At 46.8% G+C, this 18,352-nt stretch overlaps 1 protein-coding gene across 1 annotated transcript in view; it reads left to right on the top strand.

Annotated features, from left to right (window-relative positions):
• Positions 1 to 246: 246 nt before the first annotated feature.
• Chn2 (chimerin 2) overlaps positions 247 to 18,352 on the top strand; it is a 260,580-nt gene continuing 242,474 nt past the window's right edge. Inside the window, exon 1 of the mRNA XM_032906467.1 lies at positions 247 to 949. Coding sequence (XP_032762358.1) covers positions 901 to 949 — 49 coding nt within the window. The 5' untranslated portion in view covers positions 247 to 900. The remainder of the gene's footprint in view (positions 950 to 18,352) is intronic.

The raw sequence follows: 18,352 nt of genomic DNA, 5'->3' as shown, positions 1-18,352 counted from the left end.
ACAAATTGTAGGGTGGTGGAAAGGGCGCTTCCCAGCCTCGGTGACATCCTGGCCTGCTGCCCCGCACCTAATCCTCAGAGACCTCGCCTTTGCCTTCTGGACCCCCCCCGCACCCCCTCCCCACACTGTGTTGGTTGCTCCAGAGCCTAGAGCTTGCTGCCACCTTCCTCCTACAACCCCTCCATCCCCTTCTCTAACTCGGGAAGCAGCGCTGTACACTGCTGCTCGGTCCGCCGCGCGTCCCTGGCGGTTTGCCCAACACCTCGGGGCAGGCTCCGAGTCCTGATGGTCCCCACCCCTTGGTCCTCAGCCTCCCCCAGCAGCCAGGGGTGCTGGAGCTGTCAAGCGGGCAGAGTGGATTCTGCCCGGAGCGCCGGCGTTCCTCTCCTCCTTCCTTTGTGTGCGCGCGCGAGCTGAGTTGGGGAGGAGGGAGAAGGGGGAGGTCGCTGTCTATCTGTCTCCCCCGCCTTTGCCCGGGCCGCTCGAAGTGCGGCGGCGGAGGCTGAATTCCCTAGAGCTGGTGCTGGGAGCCCAGGGGTGCCCAGGTTCCAGTCGCGCGCAGGGAGCTGGCTCGCAGCCGGGACAGCGGGGTCGCTGAGAGCGGTGGTCCCATCCTCCTGGCCGGCCGCCTCGGCCTCGCTGCGCCCCTGCCACCCCGACGCCCGTAGCCGAGCGCGCCCAGGCGCCGAGAGGGACAGCGAGCACGAATAAATAGCGGCGGCGGCAGCGCGTCATCTGGCGGAGCAGGAAGTGCAGGCAGAGTCCGGAGGCCGGTGCTTCCCGCGCGTCCCCAGGACTTTGCCATGGGCTGGGGGCCGCGCGGGCTGCGAGCGGCCGGCCGAGGGCAGCGGCGACGCCGCCCGCACCGGGACTGAGCAAGCAGCGACGCGCGGCGCGGAGATGGCAGCGTCCAGCAACTCTAGTCTGTCCGGCTCCTCCGTGTCCTCTGGTGAGTTTCAGCGCGCGGTCGCCTGTGCGGGGATGGAGAGTCTACCTGTGGCCGTCCCGCTCGCACTAGGAGAGCGTGGCGCGGGGCACCAGCGTCCCCGGGACACTTGTTAAGGTGGTCAGCACCTCCTCGTCTGACCTGTGACAGCGTAGAGGTGGGACTCGGTAGTGTCCTAGGCTTGAGGACCAGGAGTCTGGGGCTCCTGGCGAGCAGTAGCTGCCAGCAGCCTTGCACTTTCTGCACAGCTGGAACGGGAGCAGAAGGCGCAGGGAAGGTGAGGGCACAGCTGGGCTCCGGACCTGTGTATCTTGGCGCCTGCTACCCTGGATACCCAGAGCCAAAGAAGGGTGCAAACCCTAGCTCCTTGCAGACTCGGATTTCTTTGTTTGTTTCAGAAATTAGCTCCTTGGAGACACTCGCTTGGGGCATGGGTTTGAGAGAGCAGCCAGGAGGAAAATGTGTCTTGCTCGTCCTACTGAAGTGGGATAGTGGAATGGAGGTCGAGCCCAGCCTCTCTGACTCCTGGCATGTTTACCCTGTGAGCTGTGTGTGTGTGTGTGTGTGTGTGTGTGTGTGTGTGTGTGTGTGTGTGTGTGTGTAGACAGAGACAGAGAAACAGAGAGAGAGACAGAGAGAGACAGAGAGACTGTTTGACAGACACAGAGAGCATGTGTGTGTGTGTACAGGAAGGGGCGAGGGGGGCTCTAGACACGTTCTTATCCTACGCTGTAATTTTACTTTCAAGGCTTCCATTTTTTTTTTTTTCTGTGTTAAATGTGGCTGGGTGAGAAAAAGGGCTTTCAGCTTTTCTATGGTTGATCAGCAGGTCTAATTGAACAGAAAAAAAATGATAATGAATGCAAAGGCGTAAGAATCAATGGAGGCAGCCCCTCTGGTTTCTGAACATGACAGGTTTCTAATCAGAATGATGCATTAGGTACAGTTCCCCTACCCCTTTGGTCACTGAAAACTTTAATAAGAAACCCTGAAGGGATGGCTGGTAAGACACACAGTTCTGTTTGACATACAGAACTCAAGGGTCAAAGAAAAGTCTTAAAGTCCTAGTGGGAATGCTCGGTGTATTAATATTGTATGGTGTCCCATTGAATTCTTTTTCTTTATTCTCCAAAAATTAAATTCAGTGTGGAGAAGAGATGCAGCATTGGGCAGGAAGGCAGGCATGAAAGGAACCACAGCTGTGGATGTGTAACCAAATCGTAGACACAAGGTGACTGTGACCAGAGAGTAGTTGTTCTCTTGAATGCTTGCTACATGCTATCTTTTCTTGGTCAGGTTTAGTCCCATGGAAATGTCACTTCCTTTAATGAGTGCTGTCAACTAATAAAAACAGCATTGTTAGGTGCCGGGTAGTTTGAGCTGCTGGCAGTAGGGACTGGTGGGCAGAGCAGTCAGCTCTTATTAAGAACAGCAACAAGTTGACCGCCTGTGGTTTTAATTCTGAGAACTCAGCAAATGCTAGGGCTTATTTTTAGTACCCTCAAACCACTGCTGCTGCGTTTCAATTCATTTTGGTTGACTAACATTGAATTTAAAATGCAGAGATGCTGCCTTCCTATTAGCACATGTTTCTCCCTCTCCAAAGCCTGCCCACTCCATGAACTGAGGGGATAAAGGTAGCAAGAGGAGGACTGAGGAAGGATGAGGAGGAGGAGGAACAGGAGACAGCATCATCTTAGGATTCCCTGGAGGCGTGGGGTACCGATGTTGTGCCGTCCGAAATTCTGGATCTTGATACAGCTTAAGAAGCCTAGGTCAGCCCTGGGAAGACTTTGCTGCTCATAGCAGCCAGGATAAGCTTTGGAGGGCGGTGACTGCAGAGAGGACAGCAGGCTTACAATGGCTTTCTCCCCTGTTTTATGGACCCGTTTCTTAATCCTGATGGAGACTGTGGGAAATTGCATGAAATCTGAAAGGCAAAAGAGTGGACATTGAATCTATTTACCATTGCATGTAAATCAACCTGACCTGTGGGTTTATATGGCCTAGTGCACCAATTCATCAGACACTTTGTCTTGCAAAAATATGGAATCATAGTTCTTTTTAAGCACACTTACCATTGTGTGGCTAATGAATAATTCAGAGGACACAAGCAATTCACACCTGTGAGAGGTGTTGAGCAGAGAAGAATAGAGTCTGTTTCACAGAGCAGCTGGGTTCTTGCAGGCAAAGGCCAGAGTCTGAGAAAGTAGGGCACTCTGTGAACCCATTAGTCACCAGGCGGAAGGGCCAACTGTGGGCCAGGCTTGGGCTTCAAGGCTTAGCAAGGGAGATAATTCTAGCTTTCTTTGTAGCTTCAAACTTCTGAGATCATTGTATTTGAATTCTGGCTCCCCTGCTGACCAGTGAGGCCTCTTGAGGTGGGTTACTTAAGTTTTTCCTAGCTTCAATTTTCGCATTAAATCAGTATGCTGAGTTTCGGGCCCAGGGTCTAATGCGTAAGAGAGCTTGATGCAGAGGAGAGACGATGGCTCAGTGGTTAAGAGAGATTGCTGTTCTTCCCGGAGGACCTGAGTTCAGGCCCAAGTACCCTTGATACATTGAAAGGCTCCCAACAACCTGTAACTCCAGCTCCAGGGCATGCAAGCCCTCTTCTGGCCTCAATAGGCATGCCTACACATGCATACATACATACATACATACATACATACATACATACATACACACATACATATATACATACATTCATACATATGTACACACACACCTTTAAAACATCTTGCAAACAAATTCACAGTCTTCTTTGAGGGATGAAGGTGTTCAGTGGCTTCAACCTTAGATGATGAAATAAACTCAGCACCCAGTGCACATGAAATCCCTTTCTTCCCTCATACTCTATCTTAGGGTCTATATTGCTGCAAAGAAACACTGTGGCAAAAAAGCAAGTTAGGGAGGAAAGAATTATTTGGTTTATACTTACAGATTGCTATTCATCACTAAAGGAGTCAGAACAGAAAACTCAAACAGGGCAGGAACCTGGAGACAGGAGCTGATGTGATACAAAGACCTCAGAGGAGTGTCGCTTGCTGCTTCGTTCCCTGTGGCTTGCTCAGCGTGCTTTCTTCTACAACCCAGGACTACCAGCCCAGGGATGGCACCACTCACAATGGGCCAGGCCTTCCCCCATTGATTGCCAATTGAGAAAACGCCTTACAGCTAGATCTCATGGCGGCATTTCCTCCACTGAGGTTCCTTCCTCTCTGAGGACTCTAGCTTGTGTCAAGTTGACACGATACCAGCCAGTGCATATGCTGAATTTAATCTTGAGTTTTAGCTCCATTAAAGAAACATTTTAGTGAGTGAGCACATTGCAGGTTTCAGATATAGCTCTGAGTGCTTGCATTGAAAAGATTACTCAAGAGTCTCTGAGAAGCAGCAGGAGAGGTAGGCAGCATCTCATAGCCCGTGCCCTACAGTGATACAGCATGTATGTATGTATGTATGTATGTATGTATGTATGTATGTATGTATGTAGAGGGGTGTGCAGGGTAAGGAAGTGATGGCTTCAGTCTTGAGTAGCCAGTGGAGTTGACACAAGTGTCAGACATTGATGGATAGTTAGAAACTTTCTAGAATGCAGGCAAAGAAAGGCATTTCAGGATGACTAAGAACTTAGACCTGGGCTAAGTCTGTAACTTTCCCTTGCTTTTCTTGGGTCCTTGATCCTTTCTCCTGGTGGGTGGGAAACTTCCTGGAGGCTTTGATGACATGATCCTGAAATCAAGGATGAACTTGGACATTGGGGCACTAGTAAAGGAACAGCCAGCTTCTCCAGGGTCCCAGTATGCTCTCAGTCGGTCTCTGAGGAACGGCTGAGAGAATGAAGTTTCCTGGTGCCTGCATGGAGGGAAAGTGGTGATTCGCTCAGCAGAAGCTCAAGGTTCTCTGACTTGAATAATCTTCCCTGCTTTTGTTTAACCACATCACCCAAGTGTGTCCTTAGCCTGTTACCAACTGTCACCTAGCAAAGTCGTCAGGTTAACATTAACTTAAAAATACATTTTTCTGAGAACTCTTTAGAATTTTCCTATGGAGGGTTCAATTATGTGTAAAAGGAATGGGCGAGCCTCTGTTTTAATGATGACCACTGATAATTAAATTCCACAGTCTCCTGGATTGGCAAGAAGGCTTGGTTCCTTCTATTATTTTTAAACCACCCACCAACACACAGAAATTGGTATCTTTAAGATTCTAATATTGCCAGGTGTACTTGATTATATCCAGAAATAAACTGGCTGATTTGAAAAAGCTTTCTTAATAATCAAGGGTCACATTTGCTTTTATAATTAAAATAAAATTTTTTTTTGCATATCAGTAATGTGATTGCCAAATGGATAATTTCACAGTCAATTAAAAAAAAAAAACCCAAACACACAGCTCATACAACGTGATAAACAAATGAGATCTTTCCTAGTAACTGACAAATTAGAATCTTAAATATTAAAGGGACCTGTATAAGAATTTAACATTTTGAAAACATAAGCATGCGAGAATATTAAAGCAAAGTTGGCCATTTTTACAACAGGAAATAGGTAAAGCTCAGCCTGGTGTACAGCATCTTAACCTTAATTGAAATACTGTTCTTGAATGAATTGAGGTATTTACTTTTTTGTGGATTCTGCAGAGCAGTGCTGAAGGCAGGGATGCAGACTGCTGTTGACCCTAGAAGCAGGAATGTTTCTCACTTGTTATTGGGAGGGTGGGTCCAGTGACATATACAGAAAGCCTTACATTACTAGGTGCAGAGGGGACACCTGGACTTTGGCAATTCTGGGAACCACCAACAAGTATGTAATTGGGAGCTGCATGGATCTAGATTCTACCAGGGAGCCATGACAGAGCAAACCTGAACAGTGAGAAACCTTTTGGATCTTGGGCCCCAACCTTTTCTTCTGTAATATTCAGTTACATGGAGAAGACGTTGCTTTGCTTTTGAATGATAGCTTCTGGTCGTAGAGAGGATATCTGGTGTGTTGTATCGATCCATCACCTGTCAATGAAAAGACCTATAGCCTATAGGAAAGGCTGGAATAGAAGGTGGGACATCAAGGAGGCAGAGAGAACTCTGGGATAGAGTGAGGTATGGGGGAGTCACCCAGGAAGATGTGACGATATGGTCACATGGTGCCTGAGCACAGGTAACCAGTCACGTGACAGAATGTAGATTAGAATAAGTGAGTTTTTTGTTATGATCTAGTCAGAAAAAAAAAAAGGCTTAGCAGTTGGGGATTTAGCTCAGTGGTAGAGCGCTTGCCTAGCAAGCGCAAGACCCTGGGTTCGGTCCCCGGCTCCGAAAAAAAAAAAAGAAAGAAAGAAAGAAAAAAGGCTTAGCTATGTGGTCAAGGAATTTGTAAATATATATATTGAATCTGAGTCTTATTTCTGGGAGCACGGAGCTGGGAGAACCAGACCTAACTTTTATAGTTGGAAACTAAACATCACAGTTTTCAGTGTTAGCAGGAAGTTATCTGTTTTATTTATGCCCATGTGCACAAAAATATGGAATTAAAAATCACTGTTAAAAATTGCAAAAGCTAAGATTAATGCTGAGGGAGAAAGTGCTCTCTCCCATGAAGTCTGTCTGCTTTCCTGGAGGCCTCGTCACATCTGAATGAACTTAATTAGCACCGCTGCCCACTTGTAGTCACTCGACCGAGCCCAGTAGCACCATCTTCTTACACGAGTATATCTGCTATGGACTTCATCTTAAGACCCAAGGGCACAGGTTGATGGACTGGTCACCAGCCCTGACAATGCTAGGAGATGGTGGGACTTCTTGGGAGACAGAGCCTACCCTACTGAGTTGAGGGCTGTCTCGTTCCCTTCAGCCCACCAAGAGGTGAACAGTTCTCCTCAACCGCCTATTTCCTGCCATGAGGTTCTGCTCCACAGCAGACCCAAAACCTGACCACAGGTTGAAGCCTTGGAGACCATCTTGCCACTCTCAAGGATCCTGAGAGTATTTTGTCACGGCAGCAGAAGACAGTCCGAGGAGGCAGCTTTCTAGTATTTAACAGGGGCCACACCGGCTTGTGTGTTTTGCCCAGGCACCTCTTGCCCCCACTTAGCTCCCTGAATTGGGTTGGTGACTCTGTCCTTTGTTTGACTTTTGAGGGATAGAAACATCAAGTGTTTCCCAAGACCAGCCTGAGTGTGGTCTAACTGGACAATGTGGACTCCTAACGGCTATCCCAGGCCTGGCCTCAGTGTTAGCCTCTACTGAGGACCATCTGCTGCTCAGCAGGGACTCCTGTTGTTCCTACACCGTGGTAACAACAACCGGACATTCAGTTGGAAAAGATGCACAGTGTTGTACCGGAATGTTTGGGGAAAGAATTTCCTGCCGAAAGATCAGCATTCCTGCCAAGATGCGTACAAAGAAAGAAAGAGCAGTCCCAGAATCAGGTTGGCAAGTGACTGATAACATTCACCCATCGTTTTAGGAGTGTGTTTGCATTTCCTAGCTTCTAACACGGCTTCCCATATGCATTCTGCTTCTTACCTTCCTTCTCTGCCTGCCTGCCTGTCTTGTATTCCTTCCTTCCTTCCTTCCTTCTTCCTTCCTTTTCTCTTTTCCCACATGTTTGTCATGTTTGTTTGGACATATTGTCACAAATCCCACCTTTGGTTAACCTTGCCTTCAACGTTGTCTAAATTCCCTGGTATCTTCTACCTTTCCTTCCACACGGGCCATGGAGACGAGAAAGCTGGCTTTATCTTTCACACGGATTTGCACCAGAGTGAACGCTTGTGCCTCAGTGCATGTTGGTGGGTGGCACAGAACAGGACTGTGTGCCTCAGGTGACTTGCAGGAGTTTATTCAACTTGGCCATGGCAAGAGGGAGCCAGCCTCTGTTAGGACTGTGCTAGCCTCACAGGCAGTTAGCAATGCCAGGGACTCCTGTTACTGTCCCCAGGTGTGGGGGAAGGGTTGGGAAGATTGGGGTGTGGTGGGGTCTGAGGCGGATGGCCCAGCATGTGACCCTTGACATATCAGAGTACTTCTCGCTAGGGCTTCAGTGAGAGCTCACCAGCTCCTTATACAAATAGCCAGCTTTCGTCCTCACATGCAGTCACCCTGCACAGTGGGTGCTGTTCTATGAATTCAGTCACCTGGTATGATTTAGTTGCAACACTGCCTTGTTTCAACAGGTAGCCTGTCAGTCAACCAGCCTCACCCCTGTTGCAATATGGTATCACGGACATAAATTATTAATTTAAAGCAACCAGTGTTTCTAATCCTCCTTTGTCTGCTTATAAATGTGAGCTGAGCAGGCTGGAGTACAGAGGAACTTGGGGTTTGTTTAGCAGATCCTGACCTGCACCTGTGACGATCAAGGTCCAGAGAACTCGGGACGATCTGTCCGGTGCGAATCAGTGAGGTCACAATGGGGATGACTGCTCTCCAGAGTTCTAATTCCCACACACCAACTCTCTGTTCTTCCTGGCTCAAGCCGACGAGTAGTATCAACTGTAGAGAATTTATTGAAGACTTTTTTCCTACCTGGCTTCATGGATGAGGTTCTGCTCAGTTATGATGTGGTACTTCAGAGAGGAAGATATGCAGTCCTTTGTGTTTCAAATGGGCTTCGAATGCCGGGGAGACACCAAGACTCGAGTGAGCCCAGCCTGCTACAGCTCTGTAGAGAGCTACCTTAACTGGAGTGGCCATTAGCCACAGACGGCTACGTCTATTTACGCTTGAACAAATGTAGTTCCTCAGTTCCGCTGGAACATCTGAGTGCTCGAAAGCACTCTCCTCCAGTGGCTACTAAGTCGGACTGCGCATTGTGGGGAAAATCCTTTTGGATGACATGGGTGTACATAGTCCTCAGACAGAGGGCTAAGGAGGAAAGAGGAACCAGCCAAGGACAGAGAATTCCATCATATGCCATCCCCTGATGGTTTAGGTTTTGCTGGTTAACTTTGCAAACTGACTTTTAAAAGAGCAGTTTCTTCATAACTGAGGGACCCTGTGGAGCGATGGCTGAGGGGATGATGAAGGAGAGAATAATTAAAATGTCTGTGATCTCGTCTCCTTTTAATCTTGAAGTTTGATTCAAGTTTCTTACCAACCAGAGTCTGTTGTTTCCTAACTGGTAACTTGATTTCTTTTTGAAAAAGGTTCCACGGTGATCTTTAATTTCAGCCTCCAAGAAAACAAATGCCTATGTCTAGAAATGCCTGGGTCTCTCAGTTGTATCTCTTCTAAAGCACCATCAAGAAAGTAGGAAAGTTCTGACTCTGTGGACTGAGGTTACCAACTACATATCCGAGCCGTTATCTGAAAGCCTTTTGAGCAGCCTGCCCATTGGCAAACTCTTTGCCTAGAACCGTTCTCCTCCTGCATCAGGCCCACATGCAAATGAATTGGGAATGTTAAAAAAAAAGATCAGTTTAGCTTTTGGAATGTTAAGTTCACATACTTTGGAGGAAGTGCCTACAGAGAAGATACAGGAACATGAGAGTTCCTCAGTAAGGGAAGGTTTACTCCTTGAAGGTCTGTTACCACCTTCAGGTACAACAGAAGTGGAGAGGTGGACAGTGTCCTGTCAACAGCTGTCAGAAAGACCAGTGGATTCTGAAAGTAATAACCTGAAGGACTGTGATGTTCACAGCCTGTTCTTTACCCCCATGAGTTCAGACCCTGGCTGTAGGCTCTGTGATTCACAAGCTCACTGGGGAGGTGACCTTACGCAATTCTCTTCTTGTTGGAGGCCCGGTTCCTTGGTTTTGTGCTGCCCGTAATTGGCCTTTATAGTTTCCCTGTACTGTTTCAAGGGAATGAAACCCAGAGCTTCCTTATTGTTTCAGACAGTGCCATGCTAGCAATGTAAAGTGCTTTTCCTTGAGGTGCTCCTGTTCGGATAAGAAGTGAGAAGGACATGGCTTCAGGGGTCAGTCTCTTGCTGTGTCTTACCTTCAAGAGTCTCCTTCTCAGTCTGTTCCATATGGAAACACATGTGGCTGGGGCTCATTAAATCATGGCCAGTCCCTGAATTATTGATGATTAAAAGCATCCTGGAGGGGGGGGGTAAAAGGTTTATTTCATTTTACAACTTTCAGGTCACAATGAGTGAAGTAGAGAATGGAAGATGAGAGCCTGGGGGTAGGGACTGATGCAGAAGCCGTGGAGGAATGCTGCTTTCTTACATTAGCTTGTTCCTTACAGCTTGCCCAGCCTGCTTCCTCATACAGTCCGGCTCACCTGCCCAGGGTTGGTTCCACCAATGTGAGCTGGGCCCTCTCAAGAAAATCCCTCGCAAGCTTGCTTTATAAGCCAGTCTTTATATTTTTTAAATTGAAAACAGATTCTTTCGTACGATATATTTTGATCATTTCCCCTCCCCCATCCCAACTCCTCCCAAATGAAAACCAAAAATAAAACAAAACAAAAAGACCCAAGAAACAGAAACAACGGAACAAACTTACAAAATGGAAAATCAAAAAAAACAAAAGATCAATTAAGGTGAAATGTGCCAAAACAAAGCAAAATGAAACAAAAGAGTTCACAAAACCATCGAGCTCATTTTGTGTTGGCCAACTACTACTAGCTTTGGGCCTGCCCGGCAGGGTGGTTGATACTCCCAGTGACACTCCATTGGAGAAAAATGATTTTCCCTTTTCTAGTAAGTGCCGGTTGCAGATAGCGTCTTAGTTGGGAGTGGGATCTCGCGTCTACTTCCTACAGTCAATGCTGGAACCCCATCAGGCTTGAACCTGTGCAGGTCTTGTGCACGCTGCCACGGTCTCTGTAAGTTCATAAGTGCCTCAGTCCTGTTGTGTCTTAAAGCCTTCTATAGAATCTAGTCTTAAAGAGGCATTTTCTCAACTGAGAATTCCTCTTCCCAAATGGCTCTAGCCTGTGTCAAGTTAACATAAAACTAGCCAATATGTGTTTAAAGACAGTATAACAGAAACAAATGAAAATGACCTTATTAACCTTTAAAAATACTAACTATATGCTGAAATTATGATAGCTAGATAATAAAATATACTTTAAAATTAACTTCACTTGATTTTAAATGTTGGTGTGACTCCTAGGGCATTTAATATTGCATCCGTGGCTCACAGAGTATCTACAGCAGACAGAACTGGTCTGGGTGGCTCCAATGAGCAAGCCTGCTCTAGCCTTTGCCACACAGACTGCCAAGCACAACCTGCTGATGCACACCCAGTGTCTCCTGCTGTGTGCTTTCCAGAACTGTCCGTGAAGATAACTGAGCTCATATTCTGAGGTCCTGATTTTAGACTTGAAGGCGTCATTAGTTATTCTTGAATCTGTACATAGGGTTTGAACTGAAGTGCCACGCAGAGAGCAGGTTGGGGCCCTCTTGCATAGAAGGGTTTTTGCCTTTTCTATTGTTTTGTTTGAGTCACTGAAATTCCAGATTTTACACGGCTATGTGTTAGTTTTGGGTAACCCTTTCAAAGAAAGTCTACAGTGTTCCGAAGTTGTAGGAGACACTGGAGAGCCAAGGGGCCTGTCTTAGTCAGGGTTTCTATTCCTGCACAAAATAGCATGACCAAGAAGCAAATTGGGGAGGAAAGGGTTTATTCAGCTTACACTTCCATGTTGCTGTTCATCACCAAAGGAAGTCAGGACTGGAACTCAAGCAGGAAGCAGGAGCTGATGCAGAGGCCATGGAGGGATGTTACTTACTGGCTTGCTTCCCCTGGCTTGCTCAGCTTGCTCTCTTATAGAACCCAAGACCACCAGCCCAGGGCCAGCACCACCCACAATGAACTGGTTCCCCCCACCCCCTGCCCTTGATCATAAATTGAGAAAATACCTTACAGCTGGGTCTCACGGAGGCATTTCCTCAATTGAGGCTCCTTTCTCTGTGATAACTCCAGCTTGTGTCAAGTTGACACACAGAACCAGCCAGTATAGGGCCTCTCTCTGCCTGTGTACAAAACACTCCTCTGATACGCTGAACTGAGGCATCTTTCTGTCAATCTGTGTGTGTGTGTGTGTGTGTGTGTGTGTGTGTGTGTGTATGTGTGTGTGTGTGTCTGTGTATCTGTGTGTCTGTCTATGTCTACACAGAGAGTGGAAGTAGATAAGCTTTCAAACAAAAGTTATTTCTAACCAAATTTATATTGCATATAAGTTAATACCAAAGGAAATGAAAAGTCAAGCCTAGCATTACTTTTCGTAATGAAAAAATTCACTTGGGATTATGCTAATGATATGTAGATATTAATACACATAATACCACCGCCTAACATTGATTTAAGTTGTTCATTCAAATTCACTTTATTATAGAAAAATTAGCCATTTTGCTTTATAGTGCTGGCCCCACAGATAGCCTTGGAAACATTAAAAGTGTGTTTATTATTTGCTGGTTTGCCTGCGCAGAGGGCGATGTTAGTGGCTCCCACAAGCATGTGCCCTTTGACTTACGAGCTTCTGGTTGGGGCCCTCCTTGGCTTATATCCCTTCCCCTTTATGCCTCCCCCCTCATGATCAGTGTCTAGGGTTGAAGCTACTCAGCAACCAAGGAAGCTCATTTTCTACGAACGACATTACTGTGCCCTAGGGCTGAACTTTGGCCATACAAGGGCCCCCAGTGCTGGTTTGCCACAGCCAAACTAAACTACATGCCTTGCTTCTCCGCAAATGTAAATTCTTCCTCTGGTGGGGGGAATGAAATCAATGGACAGGGACTTTGCAAAGTCTGCTGAAATAATTACTATCAGATTATGGCCGGGAACCACCCCAGCAAGTGCTCAACAAGCACACATGTGAGACACGAGGACGTTTGAACGCCACTTGCCTTAAGAAACTTGCCGACGACCAATCGTGTTTAGCTTTGCCTTGTACTGCACTGGCAGAGTGTTCTGTAACAGTGCACAGCAGCCTTTCTGGGAGGAGATGCCCGGCAGCATCTCCCTTTCATGAAGAGCAGAGTGTAAATCTGTCAGTCAGAGGCTCCTGCAGATGTGTCTGACTCCAGCTGGAGTTTAAGCTACATTTCCTCACAGTAACGAAGCCCGTCCGCTTGTTACCCATGCAGCACACAGCTCTTCTGTGCTTTGCAGTGAACTCTCTGAACCTTGTTCCTAACGCCCAGTTCTTGGGGTTTGTAAGCAAAGGTGGGTGTGTTCGAGCCTCACAAAGTTGATAAGGTTTCAATAGTAGCACTGGGCTCTGTGATCCTGGACTGCCGCAGTTTGCAGTGTATTGTCTGTACAATGGGCTGCCAAGATTGGGAGAACCAAATCTGTGTCTCTGAAAGAGATTTGAAAGTTTATAGGAAAAAAATTTCAAATCTTTGCTCTCAAGATCTGCACATTCTAGAAAGAGGCCCTGCAGGCTCTCTTCCTGGGTGAGGAGGAATCACTCAGCCCAGGATCTGCTTGCTGTCTGCGCACACTGTTCCTTAATACACAAACCAGCTCTTCTTCAAGAGGCTTTCACGTTTTTGGCATGTAACGGGACCAAGTCAGCCAGTGTGCACCCAACATTGCCAGTGCCATTTTAAATTAGCTTAGATGGTCATAAGGGAGTTCTAAGGGCTGCCACTGTTTACCCTTTCCTACCCACAGACTTGGCTCCTTTAAAAGAAAAAAAATGAAACTTCTATGTCATGTGCAGTGCAGATTCTCCTCAATTTAAAATGAGTTGCATCCAAGTAAGCGCATTGCGAGTGTAAAATATTGTAAATTCTCGAAAGCATGAAGTCTTAGTTAGGACTTCTATTGCTGTGAAGAGACACCATGACCAAAGCATCCCTCATAAAGGAAAGCATTTAATTGGGGCTGACTTATAGTTCCGAGGTTCAGTCCATTGTCATCATGGCAGGAAGCATGACACCAGGCAGGCAGACATGGTGCTGGAGAAGAGGCCCAGGAGCCCAGAGTACTACATCTGGATCAGCAGGCAGCAGGAAAAGGAATGACACTGGGCCTTGTTTGAGCTCCTGAAACTTCAAAGCCCACCTCCAAGGACACTTCCTCCAACAAACCACACCTTTTAATAGTGCCAGCCCTAAGAGCCTCTGAGGGCAGTTGTCTTTACCACACATGAGATACATGTAACCTACCCGAGCGTCAGAGCTTAGCAACACAGCATACTGTAGTTCTGGTTTCTGCAGGACTCCGTCCTGTGACCACATGGCTGAGATGCTGCCTGTCTCCTTGGCTGATTAGGGCTTGTTGCTTGGTGCCCAACATTGATGGAGACTTTCTTCCTCACAGGAAAAATATCAAAGTTTGAAGTATATATCGTCTACTGAATATGCATCACTTTCATAGCGTCATAAAGTCAAACAGTTGCCCCTAGAGAACTGTCTGCGTGCGAAGGAATTTTTCCAGTCGAAACTACATGCTGAGAAGTTTATAATACAATGGCCCCGAAGTCACCACACAACTTAGGAGCACTATCTCTCCTCAATCTTCCCAGGATTCTCCCTCCTTTCTCTGTCTTCTTCTGGTCCCTCCTGATAAAGTTCACAACTCTGAATTTTTGCTTGTTTCTTGAGCACGAACGCTGAAGTTTTGAGTAGTGTCTGCCTTACGGGAACTCGGTATCTATGTGTGAGGAGCATGGGTATTTATGTGTCAGGCAGCCTGTCACAGTGTCACGGGGCTGCCCGGGTGCCAGTTGTATAAGAACTAGCTACCTTTTCCCATTGGCTCATGCTTCAGTGGTTTTCAGAAAAACTAGTTTCCTTTAAATTCATAATACACAAATGTAACTAGCAAAGTACGAAGTCGTACTTTGTATCCATAGACTCCCAAGAAAATCAAAGCGCCTTTTCTGGACCAGGACTTCAGAACTTGATTTGCAGTTCACACGCCCCTTGTAGCAGTGAATAGTGGGCACTTAGGAAATGTAAGTACAGAGTTCAGGAAGTGCAAATACAGAGATGCAATTCACATGCTGCAAGATGAGCCTGAGAAACGTTCGCTGAGGGAAGCCATTCACAAAGCGCTGCACGCTGTTTGATGCCACTGCTATAGGACATTCAGGAGAGAAATGTCATAGACTCAGAAGTGGATTCCTTGTTGCTGAACTTTGGGAAGGAAAGTGAACCACTGCTCATAGCTAGGAGTTGGCCTTTCGGGACACTGAAGGTATTTAAATTTGACTGTGGTAATGGTTGCCGAATACTTGGTGACCATCAATGTTGGGCACCAAGCCACAACCCCTTATCAGCCAAGGAGCCAGGCAGCATCTCAGCCATGTGATCACAAAATGGAGGCAGGACATCATTTCAGCCAGGTGGTCAAGGAGTCCTGCATTCTTTAGCAAATGAACTGTGTAGTATCTGTTCATTGTATCCCATTAAAGCCATCACTTTTTAAATGCCAAAAATTAGTGAAATGAAAGTGAGGGCCAGCATGGTGCTGCATTCTTTTAATCCCAGCACTTGGAAGGCACAGCCTGGTGCATCTTTGTGAGTTCAAGATCAGCCTGGTCTACAAAGGAGATCCTATGTCAAAAAAAAACAACAGTAACAAAGCCCGAATCAAAACAACAACAAAACAAGAAGCAAAAAGGTTCACGAGGTAAACTTATAGAAAAAAATATCCACAGGACAGATCTGTTCTGGACAGGATGCTAGTAACCACAGGAGGCATTCGCTCCCACACCATTGATTACTTACAGGTCTCAAAGTGACGCTCCTTCCTTCCTTCCTTCCTTCTTCCTTCCTTCTTTCTTCCTTCCTTCCTTCCTTCATTCCTTCCTTCCTTCCTTTTCTTCCTTCCTTCTCCCCTTTCCCCTTCCTTTTTTTCCTCCTTCTCTCCTTCTCCCCTCCTTCTCTTCCTTGTGGTACTGAGGTCCAGCTTGGGTCCCCTGCATCTTAGGCAATTACTCTACCTCTGAGCTTTTATTTTTTTAACTTTTACTTCGAGATTATGTCTTACCAAGTGGTCCAGACTGACCATGAGCTTACAATACTGTCTTACTCTCCAGAGTAGCTCAGATTTCAACTTGCAGGCCAGTCTGTGGCCTTATATCCCATTTATTTCCACATCCGTTTTCACTCTCTAGCCGGTTGCTCATCTCCTGAGACTAGGCCATGGAGCCTGGTTACTGAGCCTCCACTGGACAAATGCCTCCCGCCTCTTCTGGTGTCCCCTAATGACAAGGGCATTCTCTCACAGAAGAATGAGGAGAACAGCAGGTATTTTCCCACTGTTGGACAAGCAATTAACATGTCTTTTCGCGACTAGTTAATTAGATTTTCCAAGCTTTCCAAACCCTGGACACCAGAGCCGCGTGTCCCCCGGTGCCATTGATAGCCTGGTTACTAATACGGCTGTGCACCTGCCGCTCCTGCTCTCACAAGAAGGCTGTCTGGAAAGTCACCCCTAAGCATACCTTCTTGTCTCTGCAGATGTTCCTAAGGAGATCCTCAGCTGCCTTTTTTGTTATTTCTCATCAAAGGGCCGGTACCCTTTGATCATGTAAGATCACAGTATCACACAGTAAATATTTTCTTAGAAAGACTAAAATGTTACACAGGAATAGCTTTCTTGGATGTGCTGATAGTGTTGGCTTTCATCCTGAACAAGCCAAGAAAAATGTGTTTGATCCGGTCACACCTAAAATATGTATCAGCACAAACAGGGGCCTTTGTGGAGTCACTCAATTTAGAGTGCTGGCTCCAGTGAACGGGCATCTTTCAGGCACCTGCTGCTTTCCAGTAGCGGCTCGCAGAGAAGCTCTCCTCTTACCTCTGCTGTGGACACGGTCAGTTGGTCAGAGCGAGGGCTGTGCTCTGGAGCTGATGGAGGTTAGGCCTCCTTCTCTGACATTGATAGGTGTCCATGTCAGCTCCTAGAGCTAGACTTGAACATCTTTGTCGGTCCTTTGCTGAAGGTCTCATGGGAGTGTGTTCCTGGCATCCAGAAAGGGAAGTGAGAATGGGACAGAGTGGAACTGTTCTGTGTTCTCCTCAGGGTGGATTCTGGCTGCCATCTCTGAATCCCCTAGGACAACAGCAGCATACCTGTGACAAAGGACAGTGTTCTGTGTGGGCCTCTGCAGCTGCCCTGACACCCGACCCTGTAGGTCCTCCTCCTTCCTTAGCCACATGTTGAGCTCTCTCTTACCAAAGAATTCCTGGACCTGCTGCTCACTCACGGCCCAAGTTCATTTCAGGAGAACAACAGCGTGTGCCAAGCACGCACGGCCCTTCTTGACCAGAGTCTACCATATGGGATAGAACACCGCACCTCCAATATCATGCAGTTCTGTGCACTGTGACCTCCCATTGTATCAGCTTCTCTCTAATTCATCCCTTCCTCTTCCTCACGGGAGAGCTTTTTTTTTTTAGACTTACTCGGTGTCAAGATGGTATCAGTCTTGAAATCATATCTAGACACACACCCCCAGCTCTATGAAAAATAAGAAAACTCCACAAGCATTGGTACCTACAACAGGTCTTCCTTCTCCTCATTAACTACAGTGTTGTCACATGCTCGGCTCTAAGCCCATCATAGACAAGGAAGCAGGCTTTCCAGGATGCTCTTCATCCTGTCAAAACCTCTTTCTGAGGTAAGAATGGGCCAGCGTCTTCAGAGGGGTCAGGCAGAAGAGGGTTCTGTTAAGAAAATGGGAACCAAGAAGTCTTTGACAGGCATCTCAGAGAGAGCTTTACATCCCATAGCTGAGGAGGAAGAGTTCCAGGCATGCACTCGGTGTTAATGCCACTGCCTGAGAAACTGCTTTGTACTGTCCAGATCTATACCTTCCACAGAACCACTTTTTCTTGTTAATGCTGGGTGGTACATCCCTTTGCCCATGGCTCTGCAAAACATAGACTCATTGATGGGGAATGTGGTCAGACCCTTTTACTTCTAATGAAAAAATGGGACTGTGAGGGTTAAAAGTTTTGATTCTTGACAGACCAGCACCCTAGGCTTGATATACACTGGGACTGTATTATTAGTATGTCACGGGATAATAGTAGATGAGTCAACCTCTCCTGGTTGCTATGGCAAAGTTTTTTTTTTTTTAGGCTTTCATTTATGAAAAACGGTGATCATTAGCAGCTCTTTGTTTTTAAAATAGAGATTCCTACAAAACGGCTGGGGCTCTCCTGGAAGAGGTGATTGGCACCTAACTGCACAAAGGCTTTCAGGTGACTTTATAAAGCAAAGAGGACAGGCAGAAGGCTTGCGGGAGCCTTCCCTCATTTTTAGGGCAGTCCCGGCTAGGTGAAGAGTCAGTCACATGACTCAAGTCTCCACTAGTTTTAGCTCGGCATTTACTTTTTGTGTACCCCTGGGCACACAACTGACAGCACCACTTTGTAACTTGGATGCTCTGTTGGTGAAGTGATTAGGTCAGGCCAGGTAGTCTGAGCAGGTCTTGAAATTTTTATGATTTTCTGACTGCATATTTCCTCTTGCCAACTTGTGATGCTG

This window comes from Rattus rattus, chromosome 6 (genome assembly GCF_011064425.1).
Source record: "Rattus rattus isolate New Zealand chromosome 6, Rrattus_CSIRO_v1, whole genome shotgun sequence".
Taxonomy (NCBI): domain Eukaryota; kingdom Metazoa; phylum Chordata; class Mammalia; order Rodentia; family Muridae; genus Rattus; species Rattus rattus.
This window is presented reverse-complemented; position numbering and strand designations above follow the sequence as displayed.